General features: G+C 47.1%; 1 protein-coding gene across 5 annotated transcripts in view; it reads left to right on the forward strand.

The window, feature by feature from the left end:
- The window catches only part of KIF13B (kinesin family member 13B), a 184,181-nt gene extending 160,900 nt beyond the window's left edge, over window positions 1-23,281 (forward strand). The window contains exons 38-41 of one of the 5 annotated variants that reach the window (XM_046656031.1): window positions 14,505-14,567; window positions 18,243-18,611; window positions 18,774-19,251; window positions 22,515-23,281. In XM_046656031.1, the coding sequence (XP_046511987.1) occupies window positions 14,505-14,567; window positions 18,243-18,611; window positions 18,774-19,251; window positions 22,515-22,804 (1,200 nt within the window). In that variant the 3' untranslated portion in view covers window positions 22,805-23,281. Of the gene's footprint in view, window positions 1-9,819; window positions 10,543-14,504; window positions 14,568-18,242; window positions 19,252-22,514 lie in introns of those variants that run through there. The other 4 variants (XM_046656028.1, XM_046656032.1, XM_046656029.1 and 1 more) reach the window with 4 other exon arrangements.

The following is a 23,281-nucleotide window of genomic DNA, read 5'->3' on the forward strand; positions in this document are numbered from 1 at the left end:
GCTGTCTCTGGCTTCAGCGCTGCGGCGTGTGCTGGCTCTCCTCCTGCTGACTGCTCAGGCTTTCTCCAGCACCTTTTCTGGGACTGTTTATTCCATCAGGTTGCTAATATTCAGGTGCCCCGGAACTCCATCCTGGGCCCTGTTTTCTTGGTAATCTCATGGTAACTTCGTGGTAAATCTGTAGCTTTATTTGTGCATTGACAGGGCTCACATTTCCTTCTACAGCACAGACTTGGCCCCTGAGCTCTGGCCTTGTGGAGTGAATTACCCATTCTGCTTTTCCACTTGTATATCAATTAGGCATTCACATTTTACAAGTCCAGAACATTACTGTTAGTTTCCAGCTTGCAAGCCTGTGTGTTTACTCCCAACACACAAAATACTTACGTAAATACATGCCCACCTCAGTGTATAGCACAAATGTCCGCCTGGCTGCTTATACCTCTCAAATAGTCCATCAGTAAAATTTTGTAGATACTACTTCCAATGCAGTGACTTCTAGCGTCTCCATGACTGATCACTTATCCATGCCACCATCGTCTCGCCCTGGCTGTTGCAGCAGCCTACCAATGGGTGTGTCAGGCACTTTTGCCTCACAAAGTCTGTCATTCACAAAGTAGCCAGTGATCTTCCCAAGCCTTACATTAGTTCATGCCTTGGAACCTGTTGCTGCTTCTCACTGAAACTGAATAAAATTAAATTCCTTACTGTGGCTTATAGTGCGCTATATGATCTGGTTCCCTTTAATCTTTATTTCCCTTTGTTTTCCTCTCTTCACCATACTAAGCCATCTTGGCCTTTTTTTTTGAGGGGAGAGAGGGGAGTGGTGAGGAAGATCAGCCCTGAGCTAACATCACTTGACAGTCTTCCTCTATTTTGTATGTGGGATGCCGCCACAGCATGGCTTGATGAGTGGTGTGTATGTCCGCGCTCAGGATCCGAACCCATGAACCCCAGGCTGACAAGCGGAGTGTGCAAACTTAACCACTATGCCACTGGGCCAGCCCCTTCGCCTTTTTTTTTTAATCTCATGGACACATGAAGCTCATTTTGATCTCAAGAGTTTTTGCACTTGCCTCTCCTTCTACTTGAAATGCCCTTTCCCAAAGTCTTTGCATGGCTAATAGGTCTCTAGTAGAGTGACCTCCAACTACCATGGTCAAGAAAGGCCACTGTACGGGAAAATGAGTTTAGAGTGGCCTTGACCAGCCAAACCAAAACAACAGCCTCTACCATACAATACACTATATTACCATGTTTGATCTTTTCAGTGGGAGACATTGTTAAAGTTAATGTTTATGGATTTTCTCCCCTCTGGAATGTAATCCCTGAGGGCACGGGCATAGTTGATACAAAATGTATATTGGTTGACTGTTGACATATGTGTATGTGTGTATAGTATCATAGTATTAGATACAGATTGTAGTATTAGATAATTTGTATGTACCAAGTGTCATATAGTGGTATAAAGGACTATGTTTACAGTTTAGAGGAGAGAAAATCACATCTGAGTGGGAATGTGAAATACCGAGACGTATTTATGAACTTTCTTTCCTAGATTGATGCAAGGTCCACTAAAGAACTATTCCTAAAGGGAGGAAAAACTTGAGCTTATCATTTTGGATTTAGTTGATCAAAGATGCTTGTGTCTATCTCATTTTTACTGACTATCTTTCCTAAAGCTCGAAGAGAAGTAAATTATAATTTTAAATGACAATATCAATATAGAGGTCTCCTTTACTAGGGCCACTTTAAATGTGCTTTAAATTGTTGCCACCTGAGTGGTGTTTCATCCTTGGAAATAGAGCATTTTAGTGCCAACAGAATTTCAGAATAACAGCTACAAGAGCAATGCTGTATCGATTAGACTCCTTTAGTGTTCCTCAATTTTTTAAATAGTAATCTTCACTATAATGGCATTCCATTCACTTAGAAATCAGATTTGATGCTTGAAAGTTGAGGTTCTTTCTTTTTTTGATAATCTATCCTACCCCTCCTTGTGGAACCTCTGTGTCCTCCAGGAAAAAGGTCAGCTCATTTCCAACCAGTCTTTGCCTCAGAGTTTTCTCTGCTGTTACCCAGGAGTTAAAGGGAGGGAGGAGGCTCTGTGTCCTCCTAGGCCTTCTCCAGACGGAGCAGCCAGAGATTAGTCAGCTGCATCTCAGAGAGTAGATGCTTCGTCGTCCCTCAGTTGTCTTACCAGGATCTTGCTCAAAGTGGGGAGCCCAGAAGGGATACAGTAATCCCTGTGCTTAAAAATAGTGCTACTGTTATCGAGATATTTTTTGAGTAATTATCCCGAGTGGCAAAGAGGTTAAGTTCATGTTCTACTTCAGCAGCCCAGAGTTTGCTGGTTGGAATCCTCGGTGCAGACCTATGCACCGCTTGTCATGCCATTCTGTGGCAGGCATCCTACGTATAAAGTAGAGGATGATGGGCACAGGTGTTAGCTCAGGGCCAGTCTTCCTCAGCAAAAAGAGGAGGATTGGCAGCAGATGTTAGCTCAGTGCTAATCTTCCTTAAAAAAAAAAAAAGAGAAAATATATATATTCATTCTAGCTATCACCTGTAGAATTTTTAAGGGCATAGTCTGGCTGCATTTGAGTCACAAGCAAAATATTGAACGTTATAGAGCCTAAGAGAGATCCTGTCATATGCAACTAGAGATCATTCCTGAAGTCACAGAGTGACAGATCAACACACTCAGCTCTCCGTATTCAGTAACTACCATCTCCAATCCACGTTTCTCCCCCTCTCTGTGAGAGAGACCATGGGAGACTTTGTTAGATACATTAGGGAAATAAAGGGACACCACGTCCATGGCTTTCCTCGGTATCACCAGTCTAGTAAGCTTAAAACAAAAATTCATGCTGACGAGTATTCCCAAACCACCCTGTTTGCGGCGGCCTGGCTCTACCATAGCTCCGTGTGAGGAAGCTAATCGTACGACTTACCAGTAGCCTAAAGTAATACATGAATACCTGAAACTGGTTCCTATTTTGATTGTTTTTTATTTGCTGCTGGTACCTTGTTAGTACACTGATTTCAATGGCCTTTATAAATAGTTGTTAATCAATATCAGACTAAAAAACTTATAGATTTTAGAATAACATCAAAGATAGAACCCACAAAAATAGAAATCACTGCATATGCCTAAAGGAATCTGGATCATTTCTACACTATAGGGAGGGACAAATATTGATATTAATATTGCGTGAGATGTAGAGACAATAAATAGATAGTAACTTTGCCTAAGATTTGATGTGAAATACCACAAAAACCAAAACAAAAATCGCAGAATGGTTTGGGGCTCAACAGAGACAGTGCATGGTAACCAAACATACCATCTATGATGGCACACTCTTATTTCTGCCTCACTCCCAGCCTTCTCTTTCCGTCATTTTTAAAGCCATTTCTCTCTCCATTTCCCACATAACTATAGTGAAGGACATTAAAACTTCCTTCTTTTTATGTTTCTGTCCCAGATTTGTTTGAAGACTTAAACTCCTCTTCTGAAATAGTCACAGTAATGAGGGAGCTCACGCTAACCTACCTAGACACCGCCCCTGGGCTCTCCAGGGCTTTATTAGCCTACACTCAGATTATTGCACTTGGTTCTGGATGTGTCACTACCAGAAAGCCATTGACCAATTGGAATTATTTCAGAGAAGAACATCAGGAATGATTTATGAGGAGGGATTAAAGGAGCTATTTATAGCTTGGCCAAACAATGACTGAGAGAGCTGACTGTATGAGCATTCAGGGATACCAACACCAGAGGCACAGAAGCATTGTGTGAGGGTGGCTCCACTAACGCGTGGATGAAGGGCACAGGACGGCAGAATGAAATTAACGCAGAGAATGGTAGCCGCTGTGAATGAGTAGAGTGATTTATCGATAGCAGGGTACTTGGGAAGGAAACCCTGGGATTTCTGTCACTTCTATTTTTAAAAAATAAGAAGATTTTGAGAATATAAAAATAGTCCAAGTAAGAACCAAGGAATGGAATAGGTCCTGTTTCTACCAGTCATTCCTCATATTTTCATTGTTAGATTAAGTGGAAGAGAGGCAGAAGTTGTGTAATAAAGGAATGATTATTATCAAAAAGGTACTTTTAATCAGAGTGTCCTTGACATTTTCAAACAAGAATGTTCAGTTCCCTCCCTCATGCAGAGACACAAATAACCATGGTGTGAGACTCTAGTGAAAAGATTAATGTTTATTAACTTATTCTTTGGAATCAGCATGTTCTCAGATCAAGATGCTTTTTTTTTTGCATTATATTTCAATATTTGAAAAGATTCGTGGATCTTTTCTTGTAAGGTAGAAGTTAGCAGTTTATTCTGAAGATTTAAAAACAATGATTCTTAATATTTTACAAAGTCCTTTCGTTTGAACATATTCATAAAGACTTATATTTCTCATTTTTATGGAGATTTGTTTTTGTTTGAAATCAATTTCTGACTGAGTTCCAGAAGTGCAGAGATACTGAACTGACAGAGGTGGCAGCTGACAAAATTGCTATCTTTGACCTTCTGATGCAAGTTTAGTAACTAATCTGGAAAATAATGAACTGCAATTAATGACATCTGTACTCATATTCAAGTGTGTTTCTCAGACAGCACATAAAATAATTGAAAGAACTTCCTGCTCTCTAATTAGTTAGATTGAATTAATTTGGCATAATAGCTTTTTTCATGTATCAAGAAATTTGTGTTCAGATGAAGCTATTTATGTACTTCAAACTTGGGGATTCCAAATGGCGTCTTTGGTTCATCTAGGGAGTTAAAGAGTTAACGCTTAGATTTAATTTCCACCATCAAAAGCACAGTCACATTTCCAGCCCATCCTTGTTTTACTGTCTGCCCCTTCTCAGTGTCCTGCACATTGCTTAGGACTGTCTTGTCAACCGCAGGGGTGTTTTCTCCAATTTCAACACAGCTTCCAGGGTGGTAGATGGACAAAGCCTTGAGGAGAGAGCAGCACCCTGCTGATCTCTGGTGCTAATTGAAAAGATGCTTGTGTAGTTACGCCATCTTTCCTGTCAGCGATCCTTCCACATATAAAATGAGAACAAACAAACCAGCAACTAGTTCTTCCCTTGCCACAAAGATGCTGTTTTAGGGTACTCATACTTGGGATCTCTTGATGGGAGGAACCATATAAATGCTTGTCCTTGTGTCTTGATTAAGGGTTCATCATTCTAACTAACTAAAATAAGAAAAAGGACCTATATTTTGTTTTCTAGCCTTCAGTTTTGCTTAATTGTTCGAGTTCTTTAAAAAATAATGTAGGGCCAGCCCGGTGGCATAGTGGTTAAGTTTGGTGTGCATCACTTCAGCAGCCTGGGCTTGTGGGTTCAGATCCCTGGCCTGGAGCCACACCACTCATCAAGCGATGCTGTGGTGATGTCCCATATATAAAAGAGAGGAAGATTGGCACAGATGTTAGCTGAGGGCCATTCTTCTTCACCAAAAGAAAAATAATAATGTATATGAGCATGTTTTCCTGTCATTTAGTACCATACATAATAAATATATTTGGATATAGTAGGCTACGTTCACTTGTTCTTGAGTTAATGAAGGGAAGTTTGCACAGGCCTTCTGGAGTACAGACTTTTTAAAAAAATTTCAAGGCAGGTGATTTCTGTTCAGTTGCTTTAAGGATAAATTCTTGGGCATCCTTACTACTGTTAGGAGACAGGGTTTTTTTTTGGTGAGGAAGCTTGGCCCTGAGCTAACATCTGTTGCCTATCTTCCTCCTTTTGCTTGAGGAAGATTGTTGCTGAGCCAACATCTGTGCCAATCTTCCTCTATTTTTGTGTGTGGGATGCCGCCACAGCATGGTCGCCATCAGTGGTGTGTAGGTCCATGCCCAGGATCCGAACCTGCAAACCCCAGGCCGCCAAAGCAGAGCACACAAACTTAACCACTACGCTACTGGGCTGGCCCCCTGATAGGAGACTCTTCTCTCGCTTTTAGTTTTACAGAATCATGACTTTCTGCTGTCTCTCTTTGCCCCAGAAATGTATGGATACTGTCTTGACAGTGATCCTAAGTTGACAAAGTTGTCTTCAGAATCAGGTCTGTAGCTAATCTGAAAAATAATGAAGATAAGATAGTTTCCGAGATGGCGTAGAGGTCGATGGACAAGACCTCAGGCTGCCGGCCATTCTTCAGAAATCGGCCTTGTGTGCTGTTGTCTGATTCTCCACACCAGGGCGTGGCAGGCTCTCTTTCTAAAGGGCCAGATGGTGTTGTTTTAGACTTTGCAGGCTCTACTGTCCTGTCAAAACGAGCCACAGACAATACAAAGAAATGAGTCTAGTTGTGTTCCAGTGAAACTTTATTCATAACCCTGAAATTTGAATTTCATTTAATTTTTACATGTCACAAAGTATCCTCTTATCTCAACAATTTGGAAGTGTAGCCGTTCTCAGCTCTCAGGGCTCCAAGGTGCCAACAGTCGAGACATAGACCCTATCTTCAAGTTCTTAGATGAACAGATCTTCTATGTTTTAAGTAAATATCCTTCATTCTGTACACTTGAAAAACTAATAAACGTTATTTTGGATGAAGTGAATATTACATCCTTTTTAAAAAAAATTAAATCATTTTTTTCACATAAATATTTAAATAAGTTTTAGCAACTATCATGTAGAAGTTTAAAAAGTAAACTAGCTAAATCCTGAAAATAAGAAACTGTCTTTTCTGACAATTACAGAAATATTAGTATTTAAAATTTTCTATATGTAGTACCTCGAATAAGTTAAACTAACACTTAGAGTGAAATAAAAAGTCTACTTGGATGGTCTTCATTCACTTTTATCTGCTGATAAAATAGTTTACTTATTGAGAGAAAAAATGGTCCTTTTAATTGTTTTGTGTAATTAAAATTAAGTAGAAATCTCGGGTGTTAGACCCTGAGTGCGTGTTTCTGAGGAGCATAGGGGCTGTGTCTGGTGTTGCTCACACTGTATTCCCAGCTCCTGGGACGATCTTTAAATATAGGAGGCACCTGCTACATGTTTGTGAATAAGTAAATTAATAAACTCTAAGGTTCTTTGCTCTAAAGAAAATGGAATTAATGTTGTATCCTGAATGGCTTTGGAACTGATAAACACGAGTATAAACTTTCGAGTTTTAGATGAGATATAATAGTTGATTGTTTAAAAATGTGCTTATAGTAAGCCAACCTAGAAATATCTTGCAAGACAACTCAAGAAAGCCCAGTGATCAGGATAACTGTGATACTTAGGAATGTCCTTCCTGTGTGCAGGAGTTTCGTACATGTCGGCTCAGCCACAGTGCTGAGTCAGATCAGTGCTGTCCGTGAGCCATGTGTGTCATTTTCAATTTTCTAGTAGCCACATTTAAAAAAGCAAAAAGAGTCAGGTCAAATTAATTTTAATAGTATAATTTACTTAGTATATTCATAATATTATCATGTCAATATGTAATCAATGTAAAAAACTTAGGTATTTCCATCTTTTTCTCTTTACAGTCCTTGAAATCAGGTGTGTATTTTACATTTCTAGCACATCTCAATTTGGGTACTAAATTTTCATCGGAAATACTTGATCTGCATTTAGAGTTCATGAAGTTGAAAAAATAGATCCACATGCCCAACCTATTCCAGACATACTTAAAGCCACTTTAATTTCTAAATTTACATATTATTAATTAAAATTAAGTAAAATAAAAAAACTGACTTCCTCAGTTACACTGGCTGCATTTCAAATGCTCAGCAGTGCCTGTGGCTGGCGGCTGCCCTGGTGAACGGTGCAGAGTTAGAGATGTTAGATCCTGATTAGACGTTGGGGAGAATGGTACTCTGGATGGTTAAGCACCTGGTCCAGGGTTACAGAGCCTGGTAAGTGGCAGAACTGAGATTTATATTCAGGAGGCAAAATTTAGTGCACAATTGTGATCTGAGGAGATTTCACTGGATTTGAATACAAATAGCAAGTGATTGTATTTGTACAATAAAAGAATCTGTAAAGCATTCAAAGGAGGGACTGGAAGCTGTGGAAATGCACTGAGTAGGACCTATCCATATTTCCTTTTCTTGCCCATTCCTTTCTAAAAAGAATGTCTATGGGCAATGAGGAATCATTGACTGCTTTAAAGCAGGAGAGTGACCTGGGCAAATTTGTACTTCAGGATGCTCCTCTGACTGCAGTTTGGAGGGTGGGTTTGAAGAGGATAAAACTGGAGAAATTTATTCACGTGAATATAAAAACTTCATGAGGGATGGTAATATTGGTCGGAAAAGTGAAGTCACCTTCCCGTGCTTGACACATCAATACTTTAATGTCACTGATTGAAAGGAACATGTGGGAGGTAGGGTAACAATGTCTCTCCTGGCGCTAACTTGTGGCCACCCATCAGCCTCTCTGGGTGGCATTTTTTAGAGAATTCATGTGGACTGATCACCACCTTCCAAATGTGCAACCCCAGAGGTGATGAGGTTTACACAAGGGACTAATGGGTCAATTAGCATGCTGAGTTACTCATTTAAAATAAGAAATACGACTGCCAGAGGAATAGAAGTGCTGGTGTCATCACAGCTAGCGCACTCTTGTCCAGATCACCCTGGAAAGCCGGCGGATAAATCATAAGGCTGCTCCATGAGCATCGGGAGCTGGCTGTCTGGACCAGTTCCTGAAGGTATCAGATGAGGGATGCTCAAGCACCTGCCTTTGGACCAGTGCTGGGTGCTTACTGCCAGCCCTGCTGGACTTTCCACTCCCCATTCTTCCAGTCTAACCACACTGCCTCTGATTAGCGTAACCTTCAAAAAATATGTTTATGTTGATTAGGTTATTGCTGAGTCTTGATCTTCAGGTAATGGGATGTGTCTGATTTTATCCATTGTTGATTACTTTTATGAGAACATATCCGAAGACTGGGAAATATTTTGTTTATGTGCACTGTCCCGATTGGTTTTGTTTCTTATATTCTTCTCACTTCAGCAACATGAAAATCAAAGGTTGGCTACTGGTTATTTGTAGCAACAGTAAATCTTACACATCTTGTTGCATATTCTTATGCTTGGACTTAAATGATTGATTAGAGTTAAAAAAAAGACTTAGAAGATCATATTAACTTAGGAACCATTAGGAAATGACATTTAAGAATTTATCAAATTCAAAGTAAGGGCTGATTATTAGGAAAGGTTCATTTTCAAACAAGAAAAAATGCATCAGAAAATTCATTGTTTCTGAACACAGTGATTATTTTTTGCTTCAACTGATATCTCTTCTCCCCTCTACCTATCCCTAGGCCCAAATTTCAGAATGTCTATTTTTTCCCAAATTCTATATAACTGTACAATTTAGCTTTTGTCACGTCACTTAAGTAATTCATTCATTCACTTATTTTATTTGTTTATTCACTCAACAAGCATTAAGTTACCGTTTTATGTTTGGGAACACAGAGATGAATGAGACATAATCCCTCGCTGTCAGAGCTTGGTTTAGAGGAGCTCCCTTAGAGACGTGTCCCTGGATCAGTAGGATGATGATGTAGGTGCTGGAGTTGTGTGTGTGTCTGGGGGTGTGCAGCAAGCGCAGTGAGTGTTTCTGCCTGCGGTTTCAGGAAGAGTAGATCATGCTTGAGCTGAGACTCAAAAATGCACAAGTATTCACCAGGTGGAACGTGATTCCCTAGGGGGAAGGAACAGCGTGAGGCAGGCCCTGGCAAAGCAGCGCATTCAAGGAGTTGAGAGTGGGTTCATCTAAGAAGCAGGGAGAGGGTGCACCCTCATGTGGGGGGTCGTCTTTACGTCATGCCAACGAATTAAACTTTATTCTTCTAGGCAGCGGGGTCTCCAACCATAGCTTTTATGCCTCGTGATGAACTTCTGAGCTATTCTGCCCTGTTTTCATTCATGTGGCCTGTGAAAGCCAGAGTTAAATAACGACAAGATAGGCTATGAGAAGTGACCGTCATCTTTTCCCTCAAACACGTCTAAGCAGTTCCCTTGCTCGTGACCGACTCATCTCTTCAGCTTCAGCAGTGCTCAGTGGACAGCGGGACTGCAGGTTCAGCTGGCGCTTGAGAACTCACTCCTTTTCCACCTCTGTCTCTATGCGTGTTTAACCATTAGGTAAAGCCTCTGAGCCTTGGTTTCTGCAGTGTGAAACGCAGATAATTATGCTTATATTCGTTTGCCGCATGGGACTTCTGCTTAATATTTATAGCTGTGAAATACTTTGCAGTCATTTTTATTAATAGTTACCAGATGTGTCGTAAGGATTAATGAACTTATGATCTGAAATGTTTTGAGCTCCTGAAATAGGAAGCAACTGTCTGCACAGGGGATATGTGAAAGAGCATTAAAATGCAAACAATACACATTTGGAAATTTGAGCTGTTATGTGTAAAGGACAAATGGCACACTTAAGATTTCACTGCACTTTGCAGGTATTTCTGATACCCTGACTAAGGTTGCTGAATTCATCACAAGCCATTGCCAAATATAGAAAGCTAGGTATCCCCCCTTCCGCCTGCAGGTATGCACAGGCACAGGTGCGCGCGCACACACACACACACACACACACACACACACTCATGCTATTTCTGCTAATACCACCATTACTTTTCTCCCTATCATCCGTACTCCCTGAGCATCGTCTTTGACTCTCTTTCCTCAGCTTCCACAGCCAGTTGTTTCCAAGTGTTTGGTAGTCTCCTTGATATCTCTAGATTTTCGTTTCTATTTCCTTTTCCTCTTACCATCCAAGTTAAGGCTCTTATTAGCTCTCCACTGAACCATTGAAACAACTTCTTAATTGGTCTCTCCAAGTTTAGTATCTCCCCTATTTAAGGATTAATCTTCTGTCAGCATAGTTCTTATCACTGCTTCATTCAGTAACCTTTGATAGCTCCTTAATGCCTGTGAAAATCAACCATAAGCTCCCAAGACCTCCTCCACTCGGCCCTAACCTTCCTTCCCTCTGCCCAGTGCTGGTCAGTCTAGCTCATTCTCTCTTCCCCAAGACCTTCTGGAAGATTGAGAGGCTTTTCCTGGGGTAGAGATGTGAGTAGAGGGGACACATCAGACACCAAGGGCTGCTGCCTTTCTCATGCCTCTCTTCATGTGTGAGGGGTCCCTCTGCCCTGGGAGAGGCCGCTCAATCAAGACCTGTCTCAAAGAGCAGCCCTTGTGAAGGCATTCTAGGCCTGTTCCGTTTGTGATCCCTCCTCCTCTGAATCTTCTCTGCTTTGGATACTTCCATTCTAACATCTATCATTTTCCTTGATGTTTTAATTGTTTGCATACATGTCCTTCCCCCAACTAGATTGCCAATCTTTTGAGAGCAAAGCCCGCGTCTTTCTGACTTTTGAGTTCTCTGGAGCGCTTTTTGCAATGCTTTGTGCACTGTGAGATCTAAGTCTTTGTTGAACTGAACTTAGACATTGGATCAGAGCTCCAGTTATCTTCATGGAGGGCAGAATTATGGAAAAACTTGAAATATACAGGAGTAGAGAGAATACTATAGCTCATCACTAGCTTCAATAAAAATTAACACATGGCCAGTCTTGTATACCCCACACTCCTTAGTGTGTACCTTTGAAACAGCCTCTGTCGGAGAAGTATCTACCTGTGGTCCTCACTTGTACGGAGTTGATATCTGGCAGCCACCACTAGCTAGCACCCCATGGAGGGAGGCGCCACGAAGCTACTGCTGTGTGAACTGGAGAAGTAGGTGTGGTCAAAGTACTTGACATTACACTCAGGACCCATTCACACCTGATCTAACCTTGTTTTGACACCATTTTTAGCCATTTCAGATGTGTTTAATTATCACTGGTTTGCACTTTATCTGAATGGTGGGAGTCATGGTGGACATCTTTATGAAGCAGAATGTTGCCTGATCATCAGGACGTGGTCATTGAGAGTCAGTGACAGTGACAGGAAACCTGTGAGCAGTAGACATGAGGTCTTCAGCTTAGTAGCCTGGAGCCATGATGTCAGGGCCCAGGGGCTGTGGCACCAGGAAGCCTGTGGGTCTACTGGATTCCAGCATGGTGTCAGAGTCAAGCTGGGCCTTTAATTCATTTTAGCAAACATTGTTTTAAGCATTTACTGGATTTTTCTAATTACTCTGAGTCATAGAGAAAGTGTGAATTACGTTTCCACGCTCTGTTTAGGAAGGCAGGAGTCACGTCATCTTAGAAGAGGTTTCATCCTGCGTGGTTATGGTTCCATCCTTGGTGGGATTTTTACATTTTTATGCTTTAAGGGGAAATTTCACCCCAATCTTGTCTGTTTTAAGTAAAATCTAAAGAATGTAAGTATTTTGGAGTTTGAGCTTAAGAAACTATTTTCTGTCTTTACTAAGAAATATGCTGTGAACCTCTTTGCATTTGGGGGGCACTTCAGATTCAATGGGAAAAATGGAAATAAAGATAAGCAGCCCCTGCCTTCAAAGACTCTAAGGCAGAGTGGAGGGTACTTGCTTGAAAATAACTGCACTCTCATGGGGTTGACGCAGAGAAGGGAAGGAGAGAGCTCCTGTGAGGGGAACTGGGGAGGTGCTGTAAGAGAGGGAAGGAGGACTGTGTCGTGGGAGTGGAGGCGAGAGACTCTTTCCTGGTCAAAGAATTGAGGGAGAGGCTGGAGGGTCTTGTCATTCAGGCCCTCATGGTGTGCAATGGCCTTGCTGCCACCAGGGTGTCCTCCCTCACTCTGTTCCGTTGGCCACTCACGTTGTCTTTCTTAAACACACCTGCGATGCCAGCTCTCCCTGGCCTCAAAGCCCTGGTAAGCCCCCAGTGTTTGCAGAGTGAAGTGTATATTCCTTTAGTTCATCCCTAGGTCCTTGTTCTATTTAGCTCCACCTTCTACTTAATCTCCTCTCCTCTGTGCCTTTCCTCAAATCCTTTTGCTGTTCCCTCACCTTCAGCAGAATTAATCCGTTTTAGCACTTTTCTCCCAAGGGCCGTCCAAGTCATAATTGGTTATAGTAGTCCCCTTTGCCAAAACGCAGTGATTTGGTGCTGTGAACTCAGGTTCACATGCCCTGAAGTGTGCCATCTTGTTCCAGGTGGGCTCTTGTCTCTTCAGTTAAGAGTGTGGGCTGCCCAGCAGGAAGCAAGACTTTGGCTGTCCAGCCTTAGTGCCTGCAGGCTGTGCAGAGGGCCTTGATGGCATAGAAGCCTTTGGCACCCAGATATGCTGTGGGAAGTGGGAGGACCTGGAGTGCTTAGGACCAGAAAAAGGGAAATGGAAAGATGCGGGATTTACTTCTCTAGGCAATTTAGATTAGACAATAGATCAGTGACCAGCTGCTTTTCCTTGTGGACCCAAAAAGAGAAAAGACACTCGTACTGTGCAGAAACCAGCTCTGACACCCAATGTTGACTCCTGTGAGACAGGACGAGGGGTGTTTGTTCTGCCAGGAGGGAGCCCTCTTAGAGCTGAGCATTCTGAGGCGAGGTCCAGACTCCTGCACTGGAGCAGGAGAGCTGGGAAGGGGCCAGAGGTTGGTTGAGGGAACAAAGGCAGAAGTGGATTCCTGATTTCTTCAAGATAATCACCTCTGCTTCCATGTCCCGCTGCCATCGTAAACTCAGCAACTACTGAATGAATTTCTGATTTCCTCTCCTTCACAGTTACCAGCTCCTTCTCCTGACATCCCTTCTCCTTATCCTGGTGCCAATCATGTTTTTACTCTTCTTTATTGCTCCTTGAACCATGCATCCATAAGTAACGATGTCCTTTCTTGTGATGTTTTAGCACCCATTAATTCAAACCTGCTCTGTGCCTAGAGTCTCATTAGTGATTTGCCCACCTTAGTCCTGAGATATTTCTCCAGTCTTTTCCTTCCCCACTAGATCAGTCTCCTGCTTTGTTTGCTCAGGCATCTCTGGTGGTCCTTGTCATTTTCTGAGTCAGTTAGCTTCAGATGCTAGAGCCTCTGTCCGTAGATCCCTCCTGCTCTGTCTTGTGCCTGAGCCAGACCGGCTTTCTCCCTCCTCGCTTCCTGGGACTACACTCACAGTCCTCCTGCTGCACCACGAGTGTTCCCTGGCATCAAGGCTTGGTTTGTATTCTGCCTCCCGTCTGAAGCCTTTCCCCATCTTTCCTGTCCTGACCACTTCTCTCTGTAAAGTCCCGTAATGCTTGTAGGTAGAAACACAGCCCTTGAGTGACGTGTGCCCTGCATGAGTGGAGAGAGTGCCTGAGAGCGTCAGCAGCCACATATCCGTTACTGGGTTCGGCGTGTGTCTTGCGTTGCCAGTTGGGGCTGAGCCGCTTGCTGTGGTCCTTATTTCTCACATTTCCTTATATGTGTGATGACCCAGCCCTTGGCATGCTTAATGGGTAGCGCCTTGTTAGAATTCTTGGAAGTTGTAAAAGTTCGCTTCAGGTAGGTCCTCCTGATGGACTCTCCAGCCTGTTCAATTAAAACCTCCTCTGGTTTTGTCTCTTTTGCTTCTCTTGATTCCTTACGCCGCACCTCCCCCCAACCCCACCCCGCCTTGTTTTCTCAGCCGGTGCCCCGAATCCTGGTGCAGTCTGCCCTCCCAGATGTCGGGCCGATCAGGATGGCGGAGGTGAGTTAGTCGGGCTGGGGTGGCGCCTTGGCAGGTGGCTGCCCCACATGTGGGGGTGGCCCCAATGCTATAATTGTTGGGTCTGCACCCGTGGCTTTTTTATTTTAGCGTTCCCGTTTTGATAATTAACTACCATGTAGGTCACTGTCTTCTCCCTCTCTATTTTCCTTGTTACACTTTTCTATTTTCAGCATGTTAATCATATGATTGCTAAACTTTTAGGTGTTTGACTGCTAATGTAGTCTGCTGCGTTAATAGCCCACTGCTAGGCAAAGGCGATTTCTATAAACAGAACAATCTCCTTATTCTAAGTGTTTGCTTAATTCTCGGTTTTACATTTTATTCTGATTCATGATATCAGCGTGAAAAGACTAATGCTAAGCTGGGGAGAAAATAGTCTCTTATGATCTCCCGCAGATGAACAGCACTTCTCATCTTATGAATAGCAAAGCTGTTTTCTCCCACTGTGCATTCATTCTCTTAGGAAATGCTCTATCTTCACAGGAAAATTTTATTTATTAAAACAATAACAAAAAGGCCAAATAATTGGAAAGGAAATTCAGACCTCCATGAATTCACTCCTGTCTAAAAGGCCCTTTTCCGGGACATCCTTGGTGTTCACAAATGTAACTGAAGATAGATCTGTGGGCCCCTGCTGTCGCCTCCGAGTAGTGTTGATGATTTTGCTGAGGCAGGACTGGGGCCCCACGGCCAATGGGACAGGATGGGACCAAGTCCCTAACTGGTGAGGACCCTCGACCTGCCACTGTGTCCGCAGCTCAGGGCAGCTGTGCTGCTCATTGTCATGGTTTCCTCAAGTCTAGGCTCTCCCAGCAGACTCTGGAAATGTTAATGGTAAGGGTCTACCCCGAGGACGGCAAATAGGTTTCCACTCACATGTCTACTCCAGTCAAGTGGGAGCAGCTGCCTGCCAGGCGCTAATGGAAGGAATTGGAGGCTGCGCTCGGGCTCAGCAGGAAGGAACACTGAGATCAGGGGTTGCCTTCTGCCACCTTTGTTCTCTTCTTTGTCGTCACTGTGGATCTGATCTCTGATCCCTGGTTTGTCACTTACTGGAGGCTCTGGCTGAAGCCTGTAACCTCTCTGGGCCATGTTGTAAAATGAACGTGATCATACTTCCTGGCCTACATCAAAGGATTCATATGGAAGCAAATGGCCTAATACCAGGGAAACCTAAGGCACTGTCACTGGACCGTTCCCTGCTCTGGACAGGACCTAGCTGCCCCTTAGCAGGCTGCTGTCGATCTGGCATGATGGGGTCTCATCCCGCGGGGGAATAGGGAACACATACTCTTTTGGGACCTTAATTATCATTCAGATTCTAGTCTCTTGTAGTTTTGTTTGTGTTTTCTTCCCTTCCTGGTCAGTGATATTAAAAATAAAATAGAAAAGAATAAATAATACATGTACAACTTGCAAAAAAAATGATTGAAGGATTGCCTAATCTTTTAGAGTATTTATGCTGGTGACAGTTATTGATCTATTGGATTTAGTAAATTTTGCAGCCTAGAGATCCATCACAAAAATGGGCTGTTAATCTCAAGAGGCGCCGTTAATTTCGTACCCTGAAAGTGTGCCTAGGGGGGAAAGGAAGGCCCCCAGAGACAGGAATGTAAATGACAATTCACGTGAAAATGCATGATTTATCAAACTGCTGAGTTCAGCCAAGTAACTGTAAGAGACTTATAGATCTCAGCTGTTTCCCAGTTCAAATAAATCCTGCATTTCAAATGGAAAATGGCCATTCCTGTAATATAAATAATCTTTCCGTAAATATTGGAGAACATATTTCTTTTTCTGAACACCCCTCTTCACATCTGCCCCACTCCCCATTCCTGCCGCCTCTTTTCCCCTGTCATTGTGAATCGGAATAGAAAGATAAGCTTAAGATGGCTTAAGTTGTCAGCGAAAGAGCACCTTACAGGCCCCTCAGAAACAGCAGACTTTGGATGGACAGTGGCTGTCGTCATCCTCCATGAGATGGGGCTCTGTGTGTGTCTGCCAGCGTGACTCAGACAGTGACATTAGAGGGAGAGGCCAGCCGCTGGGCTCCATCCTTGCTCAGCTGCTCCTCACTGCGGGGCCGGCTGCTGCTTGGCCTGTGTCTGCCAGGATCAGAGGGCCCCTGACCCGTGACATGGGACCAGCCTTCAGCAGCAGCCGGAAAGATAGCCTCTCAGAGAAAGGGCATGGCCTGCAGGCAGCCACTGTCCCCTCTTCCTTCCTCTGAGCCCCAGCCAGGAATGGCCAGTCAGCCCGCAGGCCCGAGGGTCACTTCTGCCTGAGCCTGTGAAGCTGTGCTCTAGCCCTGTCCGATCCTCCAGTGAGATCATCATTTCAATTTTGTGGGAGAACAGTGCTCTTCTGGCCTCTAGAGATTCTTGGTCTCTGTGAAGTCGGGGTGGGGAGGGGTCTGTTTCCACAGGAGCGGAGCTCTAAGCCTGAGTGCAGGGAGGTGGGGCATTCTAGGGGGAATGAGGGAATCGCGATTTTAGTGTGCGCCTGCTGGGTGCTGCGCTCTGTGGTGAGGGCCTTCGCCTGCCTGTCGTCCCACAGCAACCCTGTGTGGCAGTCGCTTATGCATTGTTTCCACACCACCAGGCGATTGTCCGACAGCAGCTGGGTGTCATACAGTTCAACTCGGTTCTAACACTGTCTACCCGGGGATAGCGGCAGACCCCACAGGTTAAGTGCTTAGTCTCACAAGACTGCCCCCACCTTACCCACTAATCTCAAGTCTGGGCTGTCACCTGTGCTTCTGACCAGCCGGCTCTAGGTTGGAGGTTCCCATGATCCCCTCCTTGGGTTTGACTCATTTGCTAGAGTGGCTCACAGAACTCAGAGAAACCGTTTACTTACTAGATTACCAGTTAGTAGAAAAGGATATGGCTCAGGAACAGCAGATGGAAGAAGCGCACAGGAAAGGTATGCAGGAAGGGGCACGAAGCTTCCCTGTCCTCCACCTGTGCCACCCTCCCTGAATCCCCACGTGTTCTCCAACCCGCAGGCCCCAGAAGCCCGTTCTTTTGGGTTCATTACGTAGGTGTGATTGATTAAATCATTGGCCATTGGTGATTGGTTCAACCTCCAGCCCCTTTCTCCTCCCCGGAGGTTGGGATTGGGATGGAAAGTTCCAGCCCTCTAGTCACAAGGTTCATTCCCCTGGCAGCCAGCCCCCCATCCTTAGGTGCAGTCCAATAGTCACCTCATCAGCATAAACTCAGGTATTGTTGGAAGGGGCTCCTTAGGAATATCAAGACACCTTTATTGCTTTTAACACTTGGAAAATTTCAAGGGTTTTAGGAGGTCCGTACCAGAAACAGGATGAAGGCCAAAAGTCTCTTTCTCTTTATAAATCACAGCATCGCAGGCAGCTGTTAGAATCTGATTTGTATGTAAGGTGGGGAGATGGAAGGGCTGGCTCAGCTCTCAGCGGGGTGCACAGTGTGGAACCTGCTGGGGCGGAGTCGGCCCCTCAGCATTTGCTGTGTGAGATGCCAGGTCCCGTGGACGCAGGTGGTGGAACTGATGCTGGAACCAGGTCTGCTCTACTGCCCGGCAACACTCTGTTACCATCGAAGCTGTGACGTTTCAGCCAACAACAAAGTCTATCTCACTTTTTCATCCTAACCAGTTACGCTTCCCCCTTTCCAGCTACAGGCTCACCAAGAGGGCGTGCAGATTAGCGCGGCTCCTGACGGGGCTGTGCAGACGGCCCCTGTGGCGAAGATCTGCGACAGACCAACCAAAGCACCTCCCCAGCAGGCCATCCCTGCCAACACCCAGGCCCCGGACACTCAGGAGGGGCCGCCCAGCCCCCTGAGCGAGGCCTCCAGCGGGTACTTTTCCCACAGTGTTTCCACCGCCACGCTGTCTGATGCACTCATCCCTGGCCTGGATGCCGCTGCCCAGGCTGGCGGGCAGACGCCCGGCTCGCCCCCTCCTGCCCTCTGCCAGGACAGCCCGGAGGCCGAGCTCCCGCTTCCACCTGCAACAGCCAGCACAGACAGTCTTTCTGCCCAGGTGGGGGCTCAGAGCAGCCTTCCGTCACTGCCCAGCCCGGCGAAGCAGAATGCTCGGGGCGGCAGCAGTGGTGCATCCGAGGCTAAGGAAGCAGGTTCCTGGGAGAAGCCAAACAAAGAAGCCAGCGCTTCTCCAACTTGTCTTCCCACCTCTGCCCCCCAGAACGAATCACCCAGCCAGCAGAGTGGAGAAGTTTCCTCTGCCACCCAGCAGCCAGAAAGACCCCAGGACCAGGCGAAGCCCGCCACTGGCTTGGAGCTGGATGTCTGCAAACCACAGCTGCCTTCTGATCTCCTGCCTCAGGCGCCTGCCCCAGCATCTCCGTTCAGAATCCGGAAGGTGAGGACCTCGGAGCTGAAGTCGTTCACGCGCATGCTCGGCGGAGAGCCTGGCTGCCCCTCTGGTGCTGAGGAGGACCCCCTGGTCCCTGGGGGGCCGGGCAGCGGGAGCTCTGGGGGACAGGCCCTGGGAAAGCCAGAAGTCTCCTCAGATTCTGAAGAAGCCAGCGAAGTCCCCGAGTGGCTCAAGGAGGGAGAATACGTTACCGTGGGCACCAACAAAACGGGCATCGTGAGGTACATCGGGCCGACGGACTTTCAGGAGGGCACGTGGGTCGGCGTGGAGCTGGACTTACCTTCAGGTGAGTGCGGGCTCTGGAGGCGACTTGCCGTGGCCTCTGAGGTCTGCTGGAGCTGCAGCTGGCCCCGCACTGCCCAGAGGTGTGCTCTGGGGCACACCGTGTGACCTCTGAGTCTCCGGGTCGCCGCTCTTCAATATCAGGAATTTTCACTAGATAAGAGTTTCCTAAGCATTTTAAGAGTCAGGTTCTCTTTTTTTTAACCTCCAGAAATTTTTCAGAAACCTAAGACATTAATTGAAAGCTACTCTAAATTTGGTAATGACTTTAAATGCCAGGTTTTTAGTCACAGGAGCCTGTGCATTTGAACAAGGACAGCAGCCGTATCTGCCGAGCTTGCTCAGGTTACAAGCGCTGGTGCCCGTGCACCTGCTCGGGTGGCTCACTTGTTCCCAAGACATCCCAAGGCTCCTTGGCCCGCGGGTCGAGAACAGGAGACGGGCGATCTAGGTGGGATCGTGGTGGCAGGCTCGCCAGCCCGTAAAGCCTCGCTTAGAATGGCGCGTCTTAAAAGCAATAGATCATCATTTTCAGAAGAACTGAGGGCACGTCTTAAGGAAATACTGTGTCCTTCAGATGTTTTTTTTTAAACAGCTTTATTGTGATGCAATTTACATGCCATAAAGTCCGCCTGTGTGAAGTGCACAGTGCAGTGGTTCTTTGTGTATTTACAGAGCTGTGCAGCCATCACCAGAGGTAGCTTCAGAGCAGAAGAGAAGCTCCAAGTCCCCCAGCAGGGGCACAGCCCCTCCCCAGGCCCTGGGAACCGTCAGTCTGCTCCGTCCCTCTCAGTTTCTAGGAAATGTCCTAATCTGGACTCTCATATAAATGGCGTCACACAGTGCGTGGCCCCTGTGCCTGGCTTCGTTCTCCTGGTGTGACGTTTCCTAGGTTTCTCCAGTCGTAGCCTTTGCGAGCCTGCATTCCTTTTTGCAGCCGAAGAAGGCCCCTCTGTATGGCTGCCCTGCGTAGTGTCCGTCTGTTTCTCAGCTGACGAACGCATGGGTTGTTTCCACTTTTTGTCTGTTGTGAATAATGCTGCTGGGGATGTTCGTGTATAAGATTTTGTGTAGACACGTGTTTTCACTCCCCTTGAGCGGAGACCCAGGAGGGAACTGTGTGTTAAGATTCTGAGGACGGCCAGACTGGTTTCCATCCTCCCTTCCCACCAGCGGTGTGTGAGGGTCGGGGTGGGAGCCATGGAGACGGGATCGTGGGGGGCTTGTGTGTGGCCTGCTGGGTTAGCTGGGGGTGGAGGGGTGGAGGCATGGGAGCTCTCCTTGGTCGAGACAGAGTGAAGTCGGGGGGCGGCGGGGGCTCTGCGAACCGCGGAGCCTTCCCCGCAGTAACTGTCTCTGGGCCCCTCAGCTCAGCTGTGAAGTCACTCGCTATCTTTAAAAATAATTTTGGCAAAGAATGTCATAAATTGGAAGTGCTTCTAGAAGATTAATGTAGCACAGGCTGGAATATTTTTTAAATTCCATTTCTGCTGGATGCGAAGGAGAATTGGGAAAGAAGTTTATATTTGCAGTTGAACTCAAGAATTAAAGGGGATTAGCAAATAGATGAATTCCTCGGCAGATAGCTATCAAGGACCTGCTGCGTTCCCCCTGCATCTGGGGTCCTGAGGACACTTGGTGAGCAAAACAGCCCCTGGGTTCCCTGGACTTTCATTTCAGAGGGGAGACAGGTACCAAGTCAACAAACAAATAAAATCTGATAGTAATAAGCACTATGAAGAAAATTGGATTAGTGGGGAAAAGATGGTGGATGTGGGCAACGTTTTAGATAATATTGAGGGAAGCAAAGACACGAGTGATGGAAGGAAGAAGCTGGGCTGGGGGCAGCATCACCGGCCAAGCCCCCAAAGGTCCCGCCTGCACAGGGACACATGTGCCACATGCAGGGGGAGCAGGAAGGCTGGCCGAGGAGGCTGGAGAGGCGTGGTGGCCGGTCACGAAGGGTAAAGATGATAGGAAACCACTGGAGGGCTTAAAAAGATGACTTTGTTTTAGGAGAGTAGACTTGGGATGAAGTGTGGGGACAGGAGGCCACTTAGAAGGCTGCTGAGGATGCCCAGGAGGGGGGTGAGTGGTGGCAGTGGAGGTGGTAAGAGGTGGCCAGCGTCAGGAAAGATATGACAGTGAGGCCCCCGGATTGAGGGAGGAAAGGAGTCAGGCAGATACCTGAAAGGGGCCTGAGGACAGGGTCACAATGGTGCTGTGGGCAAGCCTCGAGAGCAGGTGAGGGCGCGGGCAGGCGGGCAGGAGACCGCAGAGCTGGGTGTGGGACAGGTGGGGTGGGGGTGTGGGCTGGACGCTCTGGTGGAGGTGAGATGGCGGAGAGGGCCAGGCTCATGGCGAAGAGGCGTCAGGGCTCACGGAGTGTAGGCTGGGGCGGGTGAGCCCCCAAGGGGAGAGCAGGGCTGAGGGTGAGACTGGGAAGGAGGTGGGTGTCCCAGGAGCCGAGGGACAGCGGTGGCTGGAGAGCAGGAGAGATCAGCTGTTAAATGCTTTGAGAGGTGGCCCCGGGTAACCCTGGTTGACCCCGAGAGGAGCTGGTGGAGGCGGGGCGTGTTTGGAGGGGGTGAAGAGAGGGGCAGGCGCACGTGCGGACAGGGAGTGTAGAAAATTCATGATGCTTTTTGCAACAAAGATCGTGTTCCCCACCAGCCCATCACCACTGGATGGTGACATTTAGGGGTCAGGGCGGTCCCTTTGTTCAGTCTCCCCCCAACGTGAGCATTGTGTCCTCATCCTTCACCTTAAAGCATTTTCTATTCACTTTTACAAAGGAAACTTCTTCACTCCATCTTGACACATTGTATGACCTCTGACTAGCTACAATTTGGTAATTTGCCAGTTTCCATCTAATAGATTTAGGAAAAATAATCACTCTACCAATGCCATCCATCCTAGATTTACATTTCGACCATCCAGACTGAAAATGATCTGTGCCCCAGGGTGGGTGGGGGCAGTGCCAGCTCTGCTTTGGTGGCTTTCTGCACCTGGGTGTCAGAAATGGCAGGGCCAGCATGTCTTCGACCTCACGCCTGAGGCCGCTGGGGAGTCGGGGGTTGCGGGGTGGGGGGGTCTGTCCCCGGTGACCACTGCGTGCTTCCCAGGGGACGGTTGCCCGGGCTGGCCTCGGCGTTCCGTGGTGAGCCCGGTTCGGGGCCGTGTGGCACACGGGGCTCCTGTGGGAGGGCCCGTGGGGGCGGGAGCAGCCTGGGAGTCGCCTCTATGTCTGCTTTTCCTTTCCCCCAGGTAAGAACGACGGCTCCATCGGAGGGAAGCAGTACTTCAGGTGCAACCCCGGCTACGGGCTGCTGGTGAGGCCGGGCCGCGTGCGCAGGGCGGGGGGCGCGGGCCGCCGGCGCAGCGCAGGCCTCAGGCTGCAGGGCGCCCCCGAGCCCCGCAGGAGCAGCACCCTCTCCGGCTCCGCCAGCAACCTGGCCTCCCTGACGGCAGCCTTGGCCAAGGCCGAGGGCCCCGCGACACTCCGGGCCGACCGGAGCCACAGGAACCCCGAGAACCGCAAGTCCTGGGCCAGCTAAGCCGCGCCCACCGCACCCTCCCTGGTGGCGTCCTCCCGGGCCGGCAACACTGACGCGGTGGCGGTGCTGCCGAGCCTTGCTGCCCACAGCCCTGGGTCGGAGCAAAGTGGGCCTTGTCGCCTCAGACCCCCTCCCCCGGGGAGCAGGGCCCACAATGCTTCTTAGACGCTGCAGGGCTGAGGGCCTCGCTGCTTCTCCGAGGCCTCTGGAAGCTCTGTTTCTTCCTCTGCCCGGACAACCAGGCGGCTTCACGGCAGGTGGCGGCTGTGGAGCTCCAGGAGCCCAGAGTGGCCCTGGGCATGGGGAGCGGGGTGCCCTGCGGCCTGGGCTGTTCCCACCTGGCGGTGTTGCTCTGTCTTCTGCTCTGGTGACCCCATTAACCTCTTAATTTAAAACATAATCCTAACCCGTGCCTTCCCTTCCCTCAGGGGCAGGCTGTCCTCTCTCCCCCCCCTCCCCCCGGCTGGTGCCTAGACC

The sequence above is a fragment of the Equus quagga genome, chromosome 3 (assembly GCF_021613505.1).
Source record: "Equus quagga isolate Etosha38 chromosome 3, UCLA_HA_Equagga_1.0, whole genome shotgun sequence".
NCBI classification, from domain to species: domain Eukaryota; kingdom Metazoa; phylum Chordata; class Mammalia; order Perissodactyla; family Equidae; genus Equus; species Equus quagga.